The sequence below is a fragment of the Hippopotamus amphibius genome, chromosome 3, assembly GCF_030028045.1.
Source record: "Hippopotamus amphibius kiboko isolate mHipAmp2 chromosome 3, mHipAmp2.hap2, whole genome shotgun sequence".
Taxonomy (NCBI): Eukaryota; Metazoa; Chordata; class Mammalia; order Artiodactyla; family Hippopotamidae; genus Hippopotamus; species Hippopotamus amphibius.
In genome coordinates, this window is record NC_080188.1 from 148028180 (window position 1) to 148051605 (window position 23426).

General features: G+C 38.0%; 1 protein-coding gene across 1 annotated transcript; it reads right to left on the reverse strand.

Annotated features, from left to right (window-relative positions):
- Nucleotides 1-8088: 8088 nt before the first annotated feature.
- Nucleotides 8089-14561, reverse strand: LOC130850237 (cytochrome c oxidase assembly protein COX20, mitochondrial). The gene is made up of 4 exons (XM_057729652.1): nucleotides 14434-14561; nucleotides 9293-9407; nucleotides 9119-9182; nucleotides 8089-8657 (listed from the first exon to the last, which is right to left on the reverse strand). Exons 1-4 carry the CDS (start codon nucleotides 14521-14523, stop codon nucleotides 8516-8518), a joined length of 411 nt encoding a protein of 136 aa, XP_057585635.1. The 5' UTR covers nucleotides 14524-14561; the 3' UTR covers nucleotides 8089-8515.
- Between the last annotated feature and the right edge of the window lie 8865 nt (nucleotides 14562-23426).

Sequence of the window (23426 nt, forward strand, 5' to 3'; positions counted from 1 at the left end):
GTTTAGTGTTTCATTGGTGTTTTAGGTTGCTTCTGGTAAGTATAGGTTTGTTTATATTTCTGACTGCTTAGATTTTTGTTTTAGCCATTTAAAATCAGATTTTTAACTTTATACTCCTAGGAATTTTCTTGTTAAAAGATGAGCTGGAGTTGAGTTTCAGGTGATAGTGTAGGCTCAGTTGAGAATTTTGTGGCCTATAACCTTACAGTTACCAAAGGAATACTCAACATAGTACAAGATGATATCTCAAGGGCTTTTGTCTTTTTAGCAATTAACTTATTGCTAGCAACCATTTGCATGAGCCTACTTTTCAGTATACATCAGTATTACCAGGGTTGCATAGACTTACCCCGGGGGGAAAGTAAGCGTTGTTGCTGATCAGTGTTTATGTGTCCTAAATGGTTAGGTGCTGTTAAAAAATCTTGGGTATACCTTCCAGCTTAAAATTGCTTATTAAGGAATTCATATTCTTATCATTGCAGTGGGAGAGTGTTGGCCAAATGACATTATTTGGTAGGTTGTCAATGCCTGTGTAGCACAGAAGATTTTGGGAAGAGGAGATGGGATAGATAAAAATGTTGCCCAGGAAAATGTTTAGTTTTAAGAAGCAGTTTCAAGGTCAGGATTAATAGTAACATCTGCATTCGTATGAAATGACATGTAATCCTAGAGAGTCTTTAAGAAATTAAGAAGAGGGAGAGCGCCACATAGCAAGCAAGAGAGAAAAGTTGCCATGTTTGGCAGAACAAGATCTGTAAATGAGAAACTTGGTTTCTTCACCCTTTCCCTTGCCTACCTCCCCTCTGTGGTAAGCAAAACACTGAATAAACAAAAATTATCTGAACAGATATCCCAACTGTACTGAGAAAACTCGCCTGTGAGATTGCTGTTGGTTTAAGGGGTGCTTTCACTAGAAACTTTTGCATATAATTATACCTATCATCCTGAGGCAAGAATTGGATTAGATTGGTTACTTAGTATGAAAACAGCATAAAGAGGTTAATCAGGAAAAAAAAACAAAATGCTTTAAGGTAGAAGTGAGAAAGTAACTGGAACTGTGAGAAGTTTTCTTTGTTGCTGGTAGGTTACATCTTGTTACTCATTTCTAGGCTTTGGTGGAGGGCTCTGGCTCTGACCTAGGAGGCTGAGACTAGCTTCTGGCCCTAATATCCAGACAGCAAGATCTTAAAAGTCTTGAAGGATGAATCAAATCAATTTGACGTTGAAATGACAAAAAAATTCATGTTAAATCTAGAAAACAAGCTGTCATTTGTGTAGGGTTCTGTCTGAAAATAAATATGAAACTAGATGTCTTGAACACTAGCAACAAGGTATTGAAGCTTAAAGAGTTTTCCTTGAAAAAAATAACTTTTTCAGGAAAAGTGACTCGGTAGTATTTTTCATCTCCTAGGGAGTTGACGTTAATGGACGGATTGTGTTCTGCATTTGTCTCAGTTGTGGGAATTGAATTGCTGTGTTTTTCTGTGAACTTTTATTTACTATAAATGGGCTTTTTATTCTAGGATTCTTTTTATAACAGGTCCCATTGCACAAATGAAATATTTTGATAGCTTTTCAGGCAGTGGTATAGACATCTTTCACATATAAAGATCTGTAAGAGTATTTCTGATGTGCTTTAAAAGCCAAAACCAGAATAAACTTACTAAGGAAAGCATAAACTTCTATCTTTAGTCCAAGTTGTAGTTTTTGATAGTAGACATGTAAAACATCTTAAAATCATTAGTCTCCATAATTTCCTTTATACATAACTAAAATGTCTTTTTTAAAAAAGTGGAGCCTGTAGTGCAAAATAATTATGTACTTTTCAACACCCCCGCCCCCCCCCCCCCCCCCAAGATTACTCATTGAAGTATTCGGCAAGGATGAACACGATATTCTTTCTAAAGCCATTTTTTCCTAAAATTTTTGAAATGGTTTGAATCTAAACTTTGTCATTACTCGTATTTCTGGGGCTCTGGAGTTTATAAAAATGGGTTTAGGTTTTAACATTTTAGTGATAGTTAATGGGAATAAGAATGTATGTTAATGGTAGTGGCTTGGCCATAAGTTGCAATGCTTAGTTTATGTATTGGAACTCTTGATTATGCATGAATTTTAAGGGACTATTAAATTAGTACTTTGAGTTAGAAGCTTACCAACTGTTTCATCTCTGAACAGCAATTTGGATTTATTAGGTAAACTACAGTCTTTTCAAATCATTAAATGCTTTAAACTTAACTAAAAAATAGTTAAAACTGCAATATCCTTGTGATTTGCAGCTATCCCTTGGATAGTTTTTAGATGGGGCTTTTTTTGGAACCCTGTCATTCCACAGTTGTGCTAAAACATGCAGGTGATCTACCCATTTTAGTGCTTGAGTTTTATTTAGGCTGCTTTAATGCCCAGTTTTTAACTTAGTACTGGTACTATAGGTACATGTTTATAAGACAGTAAAAATAAATACATTGTCCACCTAACTCCTGTTGAAATGACATTTGTCTTATTAATCCTTACTAATCTTGATATTTAAGAAGTAAATCTTTAAGAATTTGGAAATGACCTATTAGTATTGATGTAGTATGTGTCCCTCTGTGTGTTGAGGTAGGAAAAAAATAAAAAACCAGGATCCCCAAGTATCTTAACATTAATCTTGAATTATAAACTTGTGAGTTTAAACAGGAGATAACCTACTTTAACATATAATTTTTATTATATTTTGCTAACTAGGTATGCCATTTTATTTGGTGGTCACATTTAGTAAATTTCAACTGTGCAGATAGCTGGAGCTCAAGAAAACAAGCTTTAGGTAGAAGGGAAATGGCTAACAAAGATGATACACTTAAGTAAGCAAATATACTCACATCCTAGTTGATTGAGTAAAGATAAAAGTGATAGGGTGTGTGTTTAGTTTGCCCAAGGAATTTAGTCCTGGAAATAGGTGGAAATATTACTCATGTTAACCAGAATTACTTAAAAAAAAAAAAAAAAAAAAAAACCCTGTAAATTGTGCAGTTAGGTTGGAAGTGTGCTGTCTACTTGGGAAACTGAATAAGTACAACTTTTTGGCATTGTGTAGACAATTGGTAATTTCACTTGTGATTGTAGATCTAGTATTAGAGAGTAAATGTTGCATATAACTGATAGGCTAGGACATCTGTCATCCCTGTTTGGTTAGGTGAGTTATTGGGACAAGAACTTAATCATGTGTTTAATGTGTAATCATTTCTAACTATTATCTAGGAATATTATAATTTTTTTCTCCTTTTCATGCCAGGAATCAACATACACTTGCATCTTGACAAGGAACAGGGGTTTTGCTTTTAAACAAAACTGGATCTGTGGGTATGAGAAACTTATAGTTGAAAGTGATACGATAATAACAGTTCAGGCAAATGGAGAAACGTCTTGTGGAAAGGTTCACTTCCTTATTTGTTCAAATACTTCAGTTACAATCAGAGTGCTTCAGCAGTGGCACAGCAGTAATTCCAGCTTAGTATCTGCACAACTGGATATTATGCAGGGGCTATAGGCCTGGAAAGCTAGCATAGTGTTCAAGACCTGTGAACACTGAACTTATTGGTGGCATGTTCTTTCCTGCCAGTTCTCTAACACTCCATTGTGTGATCTTACAGGAAGTAAAATTAGTTTTGTCTAGTAAAATATTTTATACTTGCCAAGCACTTGAGAAGCATTGCCACAAATTAGTATCAGCCAAAATATGTTTTTAAAAAAACAATAGCAGTCAAGAACTTTTGCGATTGCCACTGTAGACATCTAACTTGTGTGAAAGCTTCAGAAGTATTCGGGCATACATAGAGAAAATGAGATAAAATTAACACTTCAGAAGAAAAATTGAAGCTAACTTGAATGGCAGGATAACTTTTTATGGTAGCTGTTAATAAGGTATCCTTTCAGTTGTCTGTAGTTTAAGGGAGATGGGAGAGTCATGGTCCAGTACAACGAAAGGTTCCAACTTACTTTTTTTTTTTTTAATTTTTTTGAAAAAATAAAGGAAAAAATAATGTGCTGATTTAAATTTCATCTCCTTTTCCTTAGTCTGTCCATGCGAATGTGCTGTGTGGAAGAGTAAAAGGGCCCAAGTAAATGTGTTCCAGTGATTCCAATAGGTATTCCAAATTAATTGCTGCTTGTACATTTAACACTTGTTATACTGGGCTTCCAGGATCACCTTAATTACAACTCCTCTTATTTTAAAAAGACAGGGCAAAGGGAGAAATTAGTAACCAGGTGGATAGGTTTATCTGTAACAGGAAAGATTCTTTACTATCTCCTTTGCATAGCTGAAATGTGAAGAATTTGGTGGTATGCTAGCAATTGGTGGTCCTCTTGCAGAGGTTAAAGGCAGTACATGCAAATAAAGCCAAGTCCTTTTAAGGTTAGATCCTAATTCTGATGGTTCAGATTCCTTCTGTTTAATGTTTTGTGAGACCCTCCCTACTTGTAGAGTTGAAATACTTCCTTAAAATATTTTAATGCAAAGAAATCTAGGATACCAATGTCCTTGGGTTCCCAAAATCTTTCTGCATGTATGTTAAATGCACAGATATTTTTGTTAGCTTATAATAATTTGGAAAATGACCTTTTTGGATAATGAAGTGATGTGAATTTACATCAAGGCACAAGAAAATCTGGAAGTGAAATTTAAGACAAGGACTTTGTGCTAGTCCAGAGCATGTACTTTTCTCATTGCCCTCAAGTTATTTTAAGACTTGGTGAAAAGCTTAGAAGAAATTAGTTTCCCCCACTACATACTTCAGAATAATGTATTTTGGTGAAGTGAGAGGACTGGGGTGCTGTACTGACTGAAAAAACAACTATCAGGGTTTCTTCAGTGAAATACAGTTCTACTCTCAAAAGCAATCTAATGACTTTTGAAGAGCAGACAACTTAGAGTAAAAGGTAAAAACCCATAACAATTTCTGTTCATTTGAGAAAAAAAACTAGAAAGATGTTTTTAAAGCCAACTTAGAATTTAGATAGTAAACTGCATTTCGTTTCAGGTGACTTATTCTTGTAGTCTAAGTGGGAAGACATTTTTATGAAAATTTACCTTTTAAGAAACGAGTACATGCAGATTTGAACCCCCTAAGGGTAGGCCATATTATAGGTATTTTACATAACTTACAGAACTTAGTGGAAGTTATTCCTAGAAAAAGATGGAAAAGATAACTGCCTAAGTTCATGTGAACATTTAGTGAACAACAGAAACCTTTAATTTAGTACTCTGTAATCACTGGTAGCTTTCTCAGGATAAAAATACTTGGAAAAAAAAAAGTTATCTTCAATCTCTAGAAAATAGAGGCGAATGCAATGGTTGAAAAGACTCATATTTGCAACACTGATAAGTAGTGCTCACATTACAAACTTTAAAATGTAATACTTTGAAAAATACTTTGTAAAAAACTAAGTTTTGTCCCAAAAGCTTCTCTTAGGAGAAAATTTAAAATAATGGAACTTAATGCACCTAATAACCTGTGTAAGATAACAGTATTTGGGTGGTAGAGGATATTGGTATATATTATTACTGACCTGATTTGATGACCAATGGACCGTATTTTAAGATGCTTCCAAAAGATATTTTATTTTAGAGGACTATTAAAAACCGCAATTAAAGCAATCGTAATTTTTCTACTTTGCTCATTAAGGTATTCTGCTTTCCAAAAGTAGTTTACGTTAACATGCCTTTTAAAGGGGTGCCTTAATCCCCATCCACCACAGATTTTACCTAGGAATAGAAGGATTCAAACCCTATTTGATCCCTAGCTTTTTGCCGAAAAGTGCATAAACAGGAATCCTGAATTTATTATATAGACCTCCTCGCATTATAAAATCGAAGCAAAGGGAAACCAGCGATGGAGTAGAGGTACGTAGACTGAAGAGATGCTTGCAAGTAAAATAATGGTACTAGGGATAGTCAAATTTCTTGTTTGCAAACTTGGTCAATATAAATCACAAGTCCAGAGAAAATCTAGTTAATTTTAAATTCCCTGAGGTTCTTTTACTGAGATGTGTAGTCAAGGAAAAAAAAGGGTGGGGTGAGGGAAGGGGGGGAAACTGCAAAAAGCACCTAGAGATAGTTAAAGTAGGTATGATAGATAAAAGCTGCAAAAAGTTTTAAACCTACTAATTACCACAATTCTATTTTAATCAGCTATTTAGCTGGTACCTACCGCTATATCACCTAGTGTGAAATTTCGGATTTACTGGAATAATGAAGGAAGCAGTGCAGCTGGAGGCTTCAAGTGGGCATGGAAGGTAGGTTACTCTTTCAGCTTAAATTTGGATGAGAGGGACTAGTGAACAACTAACGTGTTTACTGCTTTATACTGCTTGACTGCGAATGTAAAGATAAAAATCGACAGGCATCTTGTAGCACAAGTCTGTGACCAATGGAAGTGCAAGCTACTGTTAGTATAACGGGTGAAACAAAGCAGTGTGAGAGCCTGAGTGAGAAAGTGATGTTCCTAATTCTAGAAGTTAGCAAGAGAGTGGAATGCTATAGCAGAGAGGAGGTAGGAGAAGGGCATTATAAGTGAAATGAAAAAGTTTGAGCAGAGGTATGAATTGAGTTTGTGGTAGCCAGAGGTACACTGGGGATAGGACTGGCAAAACTTCACAGTTTGAAGTTGGATGGCAGAATGGAAGAAGATTGGACTGGAGGGACCAGAAGTGGAAGTGTCAAGATCAACTTGGAGATTTTACTGAAAGTGTCTAGTAGCAGTGTGATAAAGGGCCTAGAGCATGTTAAATGGTCCAATAATTCATTAGTGCATCTTGTATCATCTTAATAATTCAAGGAGAAAAAGTGCTAATGATAGAAATCTGTGAAATGATATTTGAAAAGTAGTCCAAATAAGTATTTTTATTTAAACTTCTGTTTTTATCCAGGTGTCCAGTTTATGCAGTCAGTCTGCTGTGAAAATGAACCAACCATGTTATTGGTGGAGGCCTTGGAAATTTTTACCAGCTGAGAGATTTTTCTCTTACTCAGGGTAAGATGTAATCATAGTGTGCTAGAGCTGGAAGGGACTTGACTTTCTGAATCCACTTGCTTGATTTTATGTTAACGTGTTATTAAACTGAAGCTAAGAACATAAGTGGCCTATACAAACAGCTTGTTAAATATCAAATTTGATTAGTACTCATCAATTCTTCCACCCCACCTCAACTTATGCCTTTTAAAACATGAGTGACTGTCAAATCATGGAATTTTTAACATAATTAAGATCAATTTGAATAATGTAGACTGCACTCAGCTTTGATTTGTCTCAGTAATAGTAGGCAGATGATCCTGCAAAAACTTCATTTTCTTTTTTAATAACCTTCCCTAGTCAGTGTCCAAGTCTTTCCTTTGGTGGCTGCCAGATGATTAGGATCAATAAAAATCTCTTGGAACATATAATGCTTGACAGTGTCACTAATAGGGCATTTGGTAAACCATGTAGCTTGTGTACCCTAACCCTCATAATGACAGCCATAAGAAGGTGAGCATGGGAGGGAAAATGCTAGCTCTCTCTGTGAAGTGAACTGGAGCAAGCCCCTATCTATCCTGGAAAAGGGATACAGAACAAAAAACGTTTTCAAAATACCTCTTCCTTGCTCTATTTATATTTAGCTCACCGTGATAATCAGTAGGACCGATAGTAATGCCATAATCCTATCCACTGGTGTCTTCTTTCATATTTATCATTCCTTAACCAGAAAGGCCTCTAAGCTTGTGTTTTAAGTTTTTTAATGTTGATATTTATTAAAACCAAAAATGATGAATGAATGAATGCTGTGGACTTAGTTTGGTGCTTTTTTAAATGGCAGCCAATTGAATTATAAATGTCTTCACATTAATGGAACAATATGTGTGTAATTCTGCAGTATTTTCCTTTGCACCAGACACATTTCTGAAAATACCTGTATGCGTGCCATGTGCATATTTAAGTTCTACTTAAAAACCCTGCATACTTCCAAAAAATACTTGGAGCAGCTAAAAACCACCTTTCCTTTCTGAGATGACTCACCTGTTGAAATGGAAGAACAGGGTCAAGCAATGGGTACATTTTTAAAATAAAAATTGGAAAGTGACGATCAGTGGATCTTAAGTCTGATATAACATCACTGGCTTTAGAAACCAGAGAGCATCCCCTCATTTTTAACAGGGGTACAGTAATAAGAGTTGTAATTTTTGTTTTTAAGGCAAGTTTTAACATCCAACTGAGACTTTATTTCTTGAAATGTCAGGTGTACTTGCTGCTTACTACAAGGAAACACTTTTCTAAGCATGTTTAAGTACGAGTCCACTGTGTGCTATACTAACAGTAGATAAAGGGTCAGAGTAAGTCTGTAAATATTCAAACACCTGTAAAAAAGACTACAGCTTACACATGCTTTATTTACTTAATTGAAAGCTGCCTTATGGTACATAAAATGCCTTCTGTAGTTGATCTCAGCTTTGTTCACACTGAAGGTGAGTTGTGTCTGGGTTTCCTATGCTCAGGACTGCTCAATTGCTGCTGCTGTCACCATTCGTTTGTTTTCTTTCAGGATCAAGGTGGGTACTTTCATATAAAATCTTGTTTTTAATTCCTTCTCTGGTAAGTCTTTCCTGGATTCTTAGCTTTGCATAATTATACCTACAATGGAACCTAGTAAGGAGAACATGAATAAATTAATATAACATACCTATAGAAACTAATTTGAAATTTGTAATCAAAATTTTTAAATGCTTACAGATGACTGCTAGTGGTTGTGAACACATTCTTAAAGTAGCATTTTCAGATGCTATGCCATAGGTAGGGATGAAATGAGCATTAGGCTATGATACAAGGTTGAGGACTTCGTAAATGAAGTAGAAACCCTGACGTGGCATTAATGCAGTGTCTGATGTCATGCATTCATCTGTTCATTTGACAAGTGACACAAAATGTGTGTGTATATATACATATTTAAAAGGTTAAAGGCAGTCCAGCAACATCATTTGGTAAGATAAATTTCAGTGAGGGTGAGAATCTCTCAGTGGGAGATTGCTCTGGGTAGAGCATGTGCTTTGGAATTAGATAAACCTATTACAATCATGGATCTTCTCCCGAATACTTAGCACACATACCAGCATCCTAAAGTCACCAAGATAAATCCTCCTACTCCAATATCACATGATCTTCTAATTCTACCTGTCAAAAGGAAGCATAAACACTGTAATACATTGCAAGTTATAATAACTTCATCTAGAAAAAAACTGTTCAGAGAAGTATGTTTTTTATATGTAGAAACAGATACTCACTAGTTAACAAAAAATGTCCAAGGCCAGCCACAACAGATCCTAACGAACCATACAATATCGAATCTCGTGCACAGGGAATATTTTCAACATCTAAAATTCCTAGGAGCTTAAAGGGCTAGGAAAAATAAAAAAGAACTTAGATTGAACAAGAGAATATTTAGGGTGGTTTGGCAAAGAATAAAACCAACTTTAATCATCCTGCTTTGGTATATAATATGAATCTAAAATGGAAACCTTGAGAATTTGACCAGAAAGTCCTAAGCAGTAGGGTAAATTAAACCTAAATAGATTATGGTACCATGATTAACAAATTACGGCATAATCAAACATCTGTATGAAATCATTTGGGGATTTGGATATCACTGAAATTTAAAAGCAGCATAATATTCTTCTAGTAATTTGAAAAGCATAGATGGGAAACGTGAAATTGTTCTAACCTTGTTACTTATTAGTATACTACTGTTTTAAATTCCTGAGGACTGCAGATTTTCTGTTAGCTAGTAACATATCAGTTGTGTCTGTAAGAATAAATACTTTGAGACAATTTTTTTTTCAACCTGTGATAATGCCTGTTTCCTGCCTGTGATGTGACGTTACAGTTGGTTGTATTTAATTCTTTGTTGATAGTACATGGTAACCACACCCTAGCTGTGATGAGAAAAGCTGGAAATCTAGAGGGTTGGGGATTTTAGTGTCGGCTCTGCCACTAACTTCTGTAATCTGTAGGACATATTTTTCATCTGGCCTGCAATCTGTAATGAAGGGATTCGGCTGGGTGATAATTTACTTCAGGTGCTAAAATGAATGGTTTTAAAATTCTTTATATAGTCTTCATTGGATTTGTGGATTTGTTCTCCCTCAAAAATACTGCCACTTTAAGCATAATGTTTTCAACTTGAATGTCTTGTCACTCTCACTCTGTACTTACAGGTTTTGGGAGGGCAGGACAGACTTTTTTTTTTAAAGTCACGCTTATGTTTTGCTACAGCATTGTCCTGTTCATTAAAAAAAAAAAAAAAAAAGAAAAAACTTAAGATACTGTTTTCAGTTAATGTAGCTTTTAAAAAGGAAGCCACTTTTCCATTGTTTGGGATGAGATGATACCTAGATGGTAATGTGAGGGAAAAGAAGATTGGAAGAAATGGGAAAAGGACAGTAAAGGGCAAGTCAGGTTAAAGGTTTGGAACATGAAGATACTGTGCTTTGGCTCAAGCTTCTGCAGAAAAGACAATGTGACTTGGTTCCTAATAAAGCAAAAACTGTACTCTCAGATCATTCTATTCCATTTTTTTCGTTTGTCTGCTTGTTCTCCATACCACCCCCCCAACACGTTTACTTCGTGAACACAGCAGGTACTCATTAAAGTTGCAGGCTTGAATGTTAAAAGGCTCTTCAGTACAAATCTTCATACACAAAGAAGTTGGGATTTAATTCTGCTTCTAGGCTTTTCATTTAATTTAGCAAAAAAAATGGTGGTTTCCACCCTCAGGTCAAGAGCCAGGTGGAATTTATGGCCCTGGAGGGGAGGGAGAGTGTGAGCTGCTCTGGGGCTAGGCCATTGCCCTGGGGGAAAGATACTGGATTGAGATGGAAGTGTGGTGGTGTTTAACGTCAGGTTTTAGAAGCAAGTGAGACCAGCAAGTTCTACCACAGGGTAGAATGTTAAGATGGCTTTCACATTTAAGCAGAGATCATAGCAGAGAGAATGAAAGGAACCATCAAGTATTGGCTGCAGCATGCCAATCACTGCATATCCTGCCTAAGACAGCACAAAATTCAAGGCTTCTGAGCTTTTTCACTTGGATTCCCTTACATAATGGAGCCCTAGTACGACCCCAGGATACACCAGAATCTGCAAACTGGGGGGTTGGGGGGTGCATGTGGATAAAACTATCAGCCCCAGTTCTTTGCCAAATGTGTAAAATGAACATCTGAAATGTGCTGTTTAAATGTGCTGTTTAAATCAGCTAGGTAACTTTCTGAGCTTTTTAGAGATTTTCAAATCCCACTTTCAGATTCTGACTCAGTAGGCCAAGGGCATTTATGTTTGAGAAACCCCCCACACCCCGAATTGGGAGAAACACTGCTTTAGAAAAGTAAAATTTTGAAATTTCAAATAATGGAATAATCTATCTTATTTTGAAAGATAAACATCCTTTTTAAGTGATACCTTCTAAAAGCAATATGTGGGTTAGAGGCCAAGGATGCTACTGCTAAACATCTTACAGTGCATGTATTACCACCTACAAAACCGCCTTGGTCAATGTCAGTGCCAGGGTTGAGAAGCCAGTGCTGGTCTAATTAAACAATCTCATAATTTAAAGGGGCCAGGGGCTATTAGGGCCAGGCCCTTTATTTGCCTTGTTTTTAATTCTCACCACCTCTGTGACACTCTGAAACAGGCTTCAGGGTTTAAGAAGAAGGCTAATAAAATGTTGGCAGAGTGGAAGCGGAAGTCAGTCTGACCCTGAAAGCCTGTCATTCCCACTGCAGTATTTAACCCTTTGGTTTTTTAGTAGGTAAACACCAAGGTTAAGAACTAAGTACCTAACTGTAGATATGCAATTTGTATCAAAACTGGGTAAGGATGTGCAAAGACTTTTCTCCCTTTACTAGTGGAAAATTTTCAGCCTCCTGGTAAAGTTGGAGTTTTAGACTACTGATGGCTTAAAAGCAGGTATGGAATACTGTAATGAAGTCTTGAACTTGTATAATATTTTTGAGAGTACATGAACTTTGATTCTCAGAAATGGAAATATAAGAGTCTAAGCCAGAAGTCACTTTGAAGTAGTTCTATTTGTAATGTTCAAGGCATTTAACCTTCTTTTATTCCCTAAGTAGTCTGCAAACTTAAGGTTCACCTGCTATTAATGAATTAAACCTTTAAACAAACTAAAATTGTAGACTTTTTTTAGTAAACTAATATTTTTAAGCTTAGATTTAGAAAGGCACAGTTACCAGCACACCTTGATGGAATTAAGGGAAGCTCAAAAAGAATTTCTAAGCCGGAATGCCAATTTAATAATTTATAGGAAATCAGATAAATTAGAGCTATTTCATTTCCCATTGCTAAGTTTATCTGCATCAGTGCTCATATTCTGCTTTTCCTTTTGTTTCAAAGGAGGAACGGGCCCTACTCCTATTTAAAACCAGTCCTCAGTGTGCAGATGATTACTCTCTCCACTTTCAGACTTTGCTTCTGTGATTATCCTGTCTTTCATTTGCATCATTTGTTTTTCCCCTATTTAATATCAGTCTAGAAACATATAAAATAAATCCCCCTCGACACCCTTTCTCCCCAAGCCACCATCCCATTTTTCTGCTGTGTCATTGCAAAACTAGTACCTCTGTGTGTTTCTTCACTTACAAACCTATGCTCCCTTTAACTTGCTTAAATGAGACATTTAATCCCCTGCACTCCACTGAAACAGTACCACAGAGATCTTAAAGACAATCATTTTGCAAAATCTATCATAGTTTACATCTCTGTATATGTGGCACAGATAATTGTTTTTGAAACATTCTCTTTGCTTGGCTTCAAATACAGTATTACAGTATTAATCAAATTGTTTTTCATTTCTTGATTCTCAGTGGATTAAAGTACTCATGACCCTAAAATGACAGTAGGTATCTCCTATCAAAGGTGAACAATCAGATACAAAAAGGATAAAAGCCCCATTCAAGATCCCAGTGTTCTCACAAAACAATCTAGAATTTTGTATTTGAAGTTATGGTGCCCCTTGAAATACGGAAGTTTCAAACAAGGGTACATTCTGTAAACGAAGCATATTCCAAGTAGGATGTGGGACATTAAAAACAGAAAAGGCACCAACAGTATATAAATCGACAATTTGTTTTGATAGTAAATATGGAAACAATTTATCCAGCATTTGTTCATAACCAGTTGATCTAGGCCAAATTTAGATGGAAAATTACCCCGGAGAAGCAAGAACATTGAATAAGTGATCAAAATTTTTAAGCTGAGCCAGAGAATATCCTAAAACTATAGATTAGGTGCAGTGTGGCACACTGGGTTTTCAGTAAATACTTGTGAATCGAACTGACTAAACGTTAATCTCTCTATGGTTTACTATTTAAAATTCCTCTTGCATTATCTTTTTATGAACGCTTATTTACTCTGTATTGAGGATATAAAAATTGGGTTCCCTGCTCTTAAGGAAGACAAGACATAAATTAACCTCCAGTATAATGCTGTAATGACACAGCAGTGTACAGGGTGCTGGGGAGATAGGGACAGAAGCATCTCAGTCTCCTTTGGGGAGTCACGAAGCCCTTAAGGGGATACCAGAGCTAGCCCTGTTTAGTAACACCCAGAGAGGAAAGCATGAGACGTCACACATGGACTGAAGAGTCAGGGGTAGGTGATGAGCTTTACATCACAGGCCGAGAAATTCGGATTTATTCTGAAAGCAATGGGCTGGTTTTATTTAAGCAGAGAGATGAATTATCCACTTTACAGGGTAGCCCACAAGGACAACTGTGGAAGGCGGAGTGAGGAAGGCAGAGCAGAAAGACACGAATGCCAGCCAGCGAAGCTAATGGTTACATATAATACTGCATACTCCACGTGGTCGAGTGAAAACAAGGTTAATGGAAAAATTCTCAGTCTTTTCATCTGATCCTCCTGCTCTGGATATAAATTCACTCGAATATAACCAAGTTTTCACTCAGCATTTACCGATTCCTTTATTAAGTGTTGTGAAATAGCCTCAAAGACAAGGCATCGGTCCTCAGCTTTTAAAACCCTCTCTTCACTAGCCAATTACGAGGCCTCTGACAGTAAAACTTTCCGAAGGGATCAGCCTTGTGACCAGTAGTAAGCTACCGGTATCGGTCCCCTCATCCTCCTAGTCTGGGTCACTTTTCATGGCAATTAAGGCAAAACTGTCGGGGTGGGGGCTGTACGATTGCAGAGAAGCTCATGGCACAGAGAAGTTCCCTGCCTGGGTCTCCCAGCTCCAGAGGTCGCGTCCCATAGGCGCCGCCCGCCGGTGCCTCGCTCGCCCGTGCCCCACTCGCCCCCGCCCACGGCACGCGCGCGCCCCGCCGCCCCCCTGGGTTACCTTCCCCTTCCCTGGCTCCCCGGGTTCCGGCGCAGCCGCCATGGGGACAGTAGGCACCTCTGTCCCGCCCTGCCGCCGCGGGCTGCCGTGAGCGGACGCCCCGCCCCGGCCCGCCTGGCCCGCGCCTGCGTCCGCGCCGTCCGCCATTTTAGGGAACGCTCCCCAGTCTCCGCGCCGGCAGGACCTGTTGCCTGTGCCGCGGCCGCCATTTCCTTTGTCCACTTGAAGGGATCACGTCTTCTTCACAGGGGCTCTCCCCAGCCCGACGGCCTGGACCAGGGGAGGAGGAGGGGGGCTCGTGAAGCAACCGCGCACCCGGTCTCTTGGCACCTCGAGGCTGCGCCTTTTCCCTCCCCCGCCCCTCCTCTCGTCCCAACCGCCATTTCTAACAGTCGTCCGGGCGCGTGCGCTCGCTCGCGTGCATCGGCGCCGAGCGCGCGCGGCAGGGCGGGCGGGGCCGCGCGAAGGGGGTGTGCGCGCCGCCGCCGCTGCTTTGTCCTGGGAACGGGACCCCTCCCTACCCCCGCCAAGCCCAGGGCCCGGAAGTCGGCCCGTTCTGGCTCGTGGGCCCGCGTCCCCTTCGTGTCCTTTGTCCTCCAGCCCCGGGACAAGTCCTGGGCGCTCCCGGCAGCTCCACCCAACGCCAGCCGCCATTTCGCCCCAAGCGGCGGCCTGTGGCAAAGTGTGGTCCCGCGCCCGCACCGCCTCCTCCCTGCTTTGGTTTCATCAGGGAGGGGCTTTAAAATAGCGCCGCTCGGTTTGCGTGAAGGAGACTGGGGACAAAATGGAGGGAGCACCTCGTGAGTGAGGACGCGTCAGGACGTTTGTGCCCGCCGCGCAGGCGGGGAAGGCAGGCGGGGTGAAGCAGGAAAAGGCCTGCGACACGCATTTTTGAATGTTAGATAGTGTTCCATGTATGTCTCTCCCTACGGGTGCGATTTAACGTGAAATCTGCTTACTGGCGACAGCAGTCATCTGGTGTGAGATAGGGCTTGACCGCGTTCTCGCACTCATTTAAATAAATACAGCGCAATTCCTTTTTCCGTGTGTTTTTTCTTTGCACCCTAAGGAAGATGTCCCCATCAAAATCTTATGCCGCCTTTGTTTCGGTACCTTTATATTTCAAAGTATGTTCCTGGGGAAACGTTCAAGCTTTGGAGTGTGTCATTGTGCAGAGTCATGCTGCTGTGCACACAGGTTCTCGATGATTGTTTGCTATTAACTGTCATAAGTTGAGCGTATTCTTCCTTATGCTTTCATGATCATTTAATATCTTTCTACAAACCCAGTAAAACACACAATTTATGACTTATGTGTTGTTGGTGGGTTGGTTTGTTGTTTTTTTTTTTGGAGTAACTTTTGGGGAGATTAAACTCTGACATACTCCTCTCATATTAAGAAATAGAATAAGTATCACTCTACCCATGATATCCTGCCAGTTTGGGATTTTTAGCTGAAAATCTTGAGCTAACTATGCTTTGAACTCTTGGTCTGGAAAATACTATTTAAGGCAGTAATATTCCGTAAAGGACTGAGGAATTCTTTTGAATTCCTAATAATGTAAAGGAAGAACTGGAAAAAGTACCAGGGCCATCCTATTTTGTTTTTTTATTGTGACTGAGAAATTGCTAGGGTAAACTTAGGGTCCATTTCATTTGTCTTTGAAAATTATTTTCATATGTTATTTCTTTGTTAAAATTTTTAATTTCACGAGAATGGCATAAAACTTGCATGTTTGATTTTTTTTCATAGTTTATAGAGTGAAAGGTAAAAATCTTTTTCACTTTGACCCCTTTTTTCTCCCCTATTTAAGGTAAATACAATTAACAGTTTAATATGTCTCTTTCCAAACTCTTTTCTTCTTTCCTCTTCTTTTTAATTAAAACAACCCTGGAATATAGGGTAAAAAGTGAAAGTCTCTCTCTATACCATACCTGCCCCCGTACATGTGTGTCTGTATATGACACACACGTATCTAAACAGCTACCCTATGTAATTTGCATTCAGTGATTTACTTTTTACCATTATGTATTGGGAATTCTTTCATGTATCTATAGATTCACTCATCATTTTAAATCCTGGTTAGCAATCATTTAATCACTTTCCTTCAGATTGACCTAGAGTTTCATTTTTTTCACTAATCCAAAAAATGCTTCAATGAGCATTTTTATGCATATATCTTTATGCAGAGGTTCAAGTATTTGTGTAGGATAGATTTCTGGAAGTGGCCTGATTCAAAGGGGTATGTGCATTAAAAATTTTAATACATACTGCTAAATTGCCTTCCAAAACTGTTGCCAATTTACATTCCCCATTAACAATGTGTGAGAGTGCTTGTTTCCTCACAACATTTTTAACACTACATGTTATATTTAAAAATTTCTGTTGATCTGATTGGTGAAAAATGGTGTCTTAATTGCTTTAAACTTTTCTGATTGCTAGTATGGTTGAACATTCTTTCAAATGTTTATTGGTCATTCTTTTCCTAAAAATTTACTTATTTATCAACTTTACTTATGGAGTCTTTCATGTTTCAAACATCTTAACTATTTTATTTTATTTTATTTTTTTATGGAGTCCAATATGTCACTGTTTTCTTTTATGGCTTTTGATCTTGTGTCTTCCTGAGGCCTTGCTTAAGTCCTTCTTGACTCCCATATTAAAAAAAATACTTTCATAATTTTGAAAATAATCATCATATACTCTTTCTCATTAATAATTTTGATTATGTCTTTTCTATTTCTTAAAAGACCAACTTTTTGGTGTTATTGACCAAGACTATTTTTTTCTATTTCATTTTATATTTTACCTTTTTTCTATTAATCTGGTATCAATTTTGTTGTCTTTTTTCTATCTTTTTGAATTGACTACTTAAGTTCACGTATTCTCCATCTTTCTTGGTGTGTAACAAATGTTTTTAAGGCTATAAAATTTCTCCTGAGAATCATTTTATCATATGTTGTCACAGGTTTTTGACAATGTTCCTATCACCATTCTTTTCTAAATTTTCTATAATTTCAGCTTTTCTTTCTTTGAAAGTGAATAAATTTGATATGCTTTTGGTATTAATTTTTAGGTGTTTTGTTTTACTCTATGGCCCATGTATTTCTACTTTTGGGGAATTTTAAAAGTTTTTTTGTGTGTGTATTACCTAAGAGATCATTTTGTACATGTTCCATAGGCTTTTGAAAAAAAATGTGCGTTCTCTATATTAGCATTGTTAAACTTATTCATTATAGTAGTATAATGTGTACATTATAAATATATAAAATATGTAACTATGATAATAGCATTACATTGTTTATTAATCGCCATTCAGCCATCTTTTTGTATGGTAAGAGTTGTTTCATTGTATGCAACAGACTGACTGTAGTTAGCTTAAACAAGAAATTTATTGGGAAGATGTGGAGAAGCTCACTGAATTGATAAAAAATTTGAGTCAGGTCCTGAAAAGGACAACATCCAGGACAATTGCTGAGGTCTTGATAGCAAGAACTAAGGGAATTCTTGCTATCACGACCAGGATGACAGTGACAGCCTGTTCAGTCTTATTTCTACCATTATGCATTGCTTTTCTTTTTAAAAAAATTTACTTATTTTTTTGGCTGCATTGGGTCTTAGTTGTGGCGCACAGGCTTAGTAGTTGCAGCATGCAGGCTTAGTTGCCCCAGAGCATGTGGCATCTGGGTTCCCTGACCAGTGATTCAACCTGTGTGCCCTGCATTGGAAGGTGGATTCTTAACCACTGGACCACCAGGGAAGTTTTTTCAGCCATGCTGTCTGTTGTAAGACTCCCTGTTTGTCTCACAGTGGATGCAGATGCCCTGAAAGAGGTGGTGGTTTAGCACAGTGGGTTGAGTGGGGCCAGAAAAACTCTTCTTTAAGGGTTTCTTCTCTCACAATGGCTGTAAATCCCCTGGCACACTATCCAGAGTGCCCGCTTTCATTCTCTCATTTGGGAGAGAGTGTCTGGTGTCAGTAATCCCCTGCTAGAGAGCTAAAAGTCATCTGTAGGTATTGGGATGGTGAGGGGTGAAATGGTTTAGGGATTTGGTGGGGCTGTGTTGGCAAACCCCCTTTCGGAGTTTCTCTCTTAAGCTTGTGTGGGTTTTTTTTTTTTTAATATTTGTTTATTTATTTATATCTTGGCTGTGTTGGGTCTTCGTCGCTGCTTGTGGACTTTTCTCTAGTTGTGATGAGCAGGGCTACTCTTTGTTGCAGTGCATGGGCTTCTCATTGCAGTGGCTTCTTCTGTTGCGGAGCACGGGCTCTAGGCGCTCAGGCTTCAGTAGTTGCGGCACGTGGGCTCAGTAGTTGTGGCTCGTGGGCTCTAGAGTGCAGGCTCAGTATTTGTGGTGCATGGGCTTAATTGCTCCTCACATGTGGGATCTTCTCAGACCAGGGATCGAACCTGTGTTCCTTTAGTTGGCAGGCGGATTCTTAACCACTGCGCCACCAGGGAAGTCCTGGGATTGTTTTTTAATCAGGAATATTGTGTTTGATAATCAGTCTGATTCCAACTTCTCTGTATCATTCAGAAGTTCCTAACTGTCCTGGTCTGCTGCTAGTACATTCTGTGTCTTTCCAGCAGAAGTATCAATTTGTTTTTATATTCCTTTTTTTCATTTCAATAGGTTTTAGAGGAAGGGGTGATAAAAAATTGGGTTCAGTCAGCCCTCTGTAATCAGAAGTCTGAATTTTCCTGCTCTTCTTTCCTATTTGTGTGTGTCCGTGTGTGTGTGTGCACAGGAGCATGTATTTAAGTCTAATGGTACTATAGGACTTGTAAAGAAAACCAGTTGTTTTCCACCACACTTCTCTCTGTTCTGAAGTTCTGCACCCCACAGTAAATGACTTTTATCTCTTTTGGCCCTTTTTCTGGTAGTTCTTTCTTCATATTTCTAAGTAAAATACTCATTGTCCTATTTCTTAATTTTTCAATTTTAGACATTACCTGTTGATAATGAAAATTTATCTCTCTTTTCTACTCCTTTCCTTTCCCCTCATCCTCTCAATATGGTTGTGTCACATTTTAAAAAGCTAAAGCACCATTGAGTGTGTACATTATTATGGCAATGTAAATGGTCATAGCTGAGCCATGTGGGGTACTATGATTTCTTTTCTTGTAAAACTTTTAATTTTTCCTAGAGTTAATAATTGCTTTGTTTTTTTGCTAAATTTTGTTGAGGCTAGCTCTTATTGACTCTCCCTTTCTTCCTGCCTTCCTTCCTTCTTTTTCTTCTTCTCTTTTCTTCTTTCCTTTCTTTTCTTTTGTAAGAGATTATCTAAACTTTAGCATATAATACTCATTTGGCTCATGGGACATTTGGCTCTTGGGACAAATGAGTATTATATACTCCCGCCCTGCTCCCCCCAATAGCTCTAAAGAGCCAATTGTAGACATCTTTTGCCAACTCTGTTCTGTGACTTCATCCTGGTAACTTACTGGCTATAGCGGAAGATTTATGCCGTAGAAGTCAACAAATGCTACAAATCAGAGCTTCTTTCTTTTCTTTCTTTCCTTCTCAAACGGGGTTTACCAATGTACACTGAATGCACCTACCATAAATTTTTCTCTCAAAATTCCCCTACAGAGTCATAACTCTCCACAATATAGTAAGAAACATTGTATAATCTGCCTGTCTTTTTTTTTTTTTTTTTTTTTAAGACATCTCTCCTGCAGCTTGTCTCCTCTTGGTCCAGTCTGAAATGGTTGCTTTCTAAGAGTGATTCCCAAACATCATCCGGGAGATTCTCATTACCTCATGCCTATGCCAAATCACTTGCTTTATCAATTCCTCATCTTCTTCCTTCCTGGCTTACTCCCTCATTTTGGAGGAGTATATCCTCCAGTGGCTTCCTGAAAAGAGTTTGCAGAGAAGGTAAATATTTTGAGATCATCATGCCCAAACATATTTTTCCTCTTGACAGCTTTGATATTTGGTTAAAATTGTGTTTCTAGAATTATTCTCCCACTAGAATTATTATTCCTCCTAGAAATAAAGCAATCTCTTATATAATCATAATGCCATTACCACAGCTAAGAAAATTAGCAACAATTTCATAATTGATCTAGAGTGTACTACATATTCAAAGTTCCCCAGTTCAGAAAACTTCCCCAGTTGTACATTGTTTTTATTTTTGTTTTCAAAGAAGGAGCCAACACTACATTTGGTTATTACGTCTCTTTAATCTCTCTTAGTCTAGGACAGTCTCCCTATCGTCTCTCTTTTATGACATAGACAGTTATTTTGTAGACTTGTCCCACATTCTGGATTGTCTCTTGGTGTCATTTAACTTGTTTATCCCCTTTGTTTTCTATAAAATAGAAGATTAGTCTAGGGCTGCACTGTTGCATGTGGTAGCCACTAGCCACATGTGGCTATTGAGCACCCAAAATGTGGCTAATGCAACTGAGGAACTGAATTTAAAAATTTAATTTGAATTAATTTGAATTTAAAATTTAAAAGCTCAGGGGACTTCCCTGGCAGTCCAGTGGTTGAGATTCTGCGTTTCCAATGAAGGGGGCATGGGTTTGATCCCTGATCAGGGAACTGGGATCCCACATGCTGCGTGCCCCCCCCAAAAAAAATTAATTAAAAAATAAATTTAAAAGCTCATATTCAGTTTCATTATTGGAAAAATTTTAAGTAGGTTTAGAACAACTTGGGTATGCAGATCTACTTCAACTGTAAATTTTATGAAATCTAAATACAGATCAAGTATTTCAAATGAAAATTTAGTATCTGAATTGAAATGTGCTTTAAGTGTAAAAATACACACTGAACTTTGGAGATTCTGTATCCCCCAAAATGTAAAATATTGATTACATTTTGAAATACTAATATTTTGGATGTACTGTATTGGGTTAAAGTATTATATTAATTTCACCTGTGGGTTTTGGTGGTGTTTTTTGTTTTTAACTTTTATTTCTTTTTGGCTGTGTTGGTCTTCATTGTTGCATGCAGGGTTTTTCTAGTTGTGGTGAGCAGGGGCTACTCTTCGTTGTGGTGCATGGGCTTCTCATTGCAGTGGCTTCTCTTGTTGTGGAGCATGGTCTCTAGGTGCACGGGTTTCAGTAGTTGGTGCATGGGTTTCAGTAGTTGCAGCACTCAGGCTCAGTAGTTGTGGCTTACGGGCTCTAGAGTGCAAGCTCTGTAGTTGTGGTGCTCGGACTTAGTTGCTCTGCAGCCTGTGGGATCTTTCCGGACCAGGGCTTGAACCCATGTCCCCTGCATTGGCAGGTGGATTCTTAACCACTGAGCCACCAGGGAAGACCCGTTTTTACTTTTTAAGTGTGGCTACTAAAAATTTTAATATTACCTATATGGTTCACATTATATTTTTAATGACATGTGCTAGTCTAGAAGCCTGGTTAAATTAAGGTTAAATGTTCTTTGTAAGAATACTTCTAGATGTTTTGTGTATTGTGTATTTCTTTTTTCTTTTTCTCTTCCTTTTTTTTTTTTTTTTTTTTTTTGGACACATGGCTTGCCGGATCTCGGTTCCCTGACCAGGGATTGAACCTTGGCCATGACAGTGAAAACCTGGAATACTAACCACTAGGCCATCAGGGAACTTCTTGTTGTGTATTTCAAGTTGCATCGTATCAGGAGGCATATATTGTCCGACTATAAGTGATGCTAACTTTGGTCTGTCAGTTAAGATGGCGACTGCCAGAACTTGCCATTGTAAAGATACACTTCCCTTTTTGCAGTTATAAATCCATGCAGATATTCTGTTACCAAAAATATATTCACCTAATGGTTTTAACATTTTTTGTTGAGCCTGGCCTTGAATCCATGATTACATTGGAGGTTGCCAAAGGTGGATTTTCTTATTTTTGTCAGTTCATCTCCTGTAATTAGCCGATGTTGGTCTGTAAAAAAGAGCTCCTCACTTCTCTGGATTTACAAACTTTATTTATTTAATGTGTTATAGCCAATTAAGGTCATTCTGTTCGAGGCTTGGTTCACTTCCTTGTACATTCCCTGCCCCAGACCTGTAATCAGCCATTTCTTCAAAGAACTCATGCTCCTTTTAGTGGGAATTAAATTGCTTCTTTTTTTTTTTTTTAGCTCTTTATTGGAATATAATTGCTTTACACTCTTGTACCAGTTTTTGAAGTACACCAAAATGTATTTATACATATATCCCCATATCCCCTCCCTCCCGCGACTCCCTCCCACCCTCCCTGTCCCAGCCCTCTAAGGCATCACCCATCATCGAGTTAATCTCCCTTTAAATTGCTTCTTAAAGCCACTTGAGATGAATCTTTTTTTTAAGTATAAGAAAAACATTGATATAATTTTATTCATGATGGTTATGCTTTGTATACACATAGAACTAAAGCATTATACCTCCAAAAATTATTTTCTTCAATCCATGTTAAAGCTAAATCTTGGGTAGTCGTAGGTCTCATATTTGTAAAAGTAAGTGAAAATACCTCTCTGAAAATGAGTATGCAGAGTTCGCAGTCCATTCCTGTTACTGTGTGCTAGGAATTCTGCCTGTGCCTGGGGGCTCTGGGTTGTGTGAGAACTTTTGCTCCCTCCACCACCATCATCGTCTCTCCCTCTCTTGCCATCTCCTTTTTATAAAAATAATCTCAGTCATATTTTTATAACTCCCCAGTTTATTTTTTAACAATCTTTTCTGATATCTATCCATATGAATTTGTGGTTATCTCAAAGTGCACAGATTTACTTACATTTCCTATAAATTTATTAAACACTGATGAGAAAATACTTATTAACTTACTAGCACATCAATATTCAGAGGCTTCAACGTAATTCCCTTTTCAACAAATCATTTTTTACCACCTAAGCCAATATACATTTACATTGGGTTTATGTGTCCCTATGAAAACACATTCCTCAAATTGATCATAAGATGAACCAGCATATAGTGTCCTTCTTTCTGGATATAAATAAATTTTCAGAGGTAAAGTGGTTAAAACACTTCTAGTCTAGATTGTAAGCAACTATGGATGGGGCTGTTCTTATTCAGTAAAAGGCCCTGAAGTAAAAAGGTGAGCAGTATTTTTGTAA

Coding starts and splice junctions, on each gene's coding strand:
- LOC130850237 (XM_057729652.1), bottom strand. CDS start 14,523: ATGGCGGACGGCGCGGACGCAGGCGCGGGCCAGGCGGGCCGGGGCGGG. Junction 9,408..14,433: donor GGCGGCAGGGCGGGACAGAG/GTGCCTACTGTC, acceptor TATTTTTCCTAG/CCCTTTAAGCTCCTAGGAAT. Junction 9,183..9,292: donor TGGACATTTTTTGTTAACTA/GTGAGTATCTGT, acceptor TCCTTTTGACAG/GTAGAATTAGAAGATCATGT.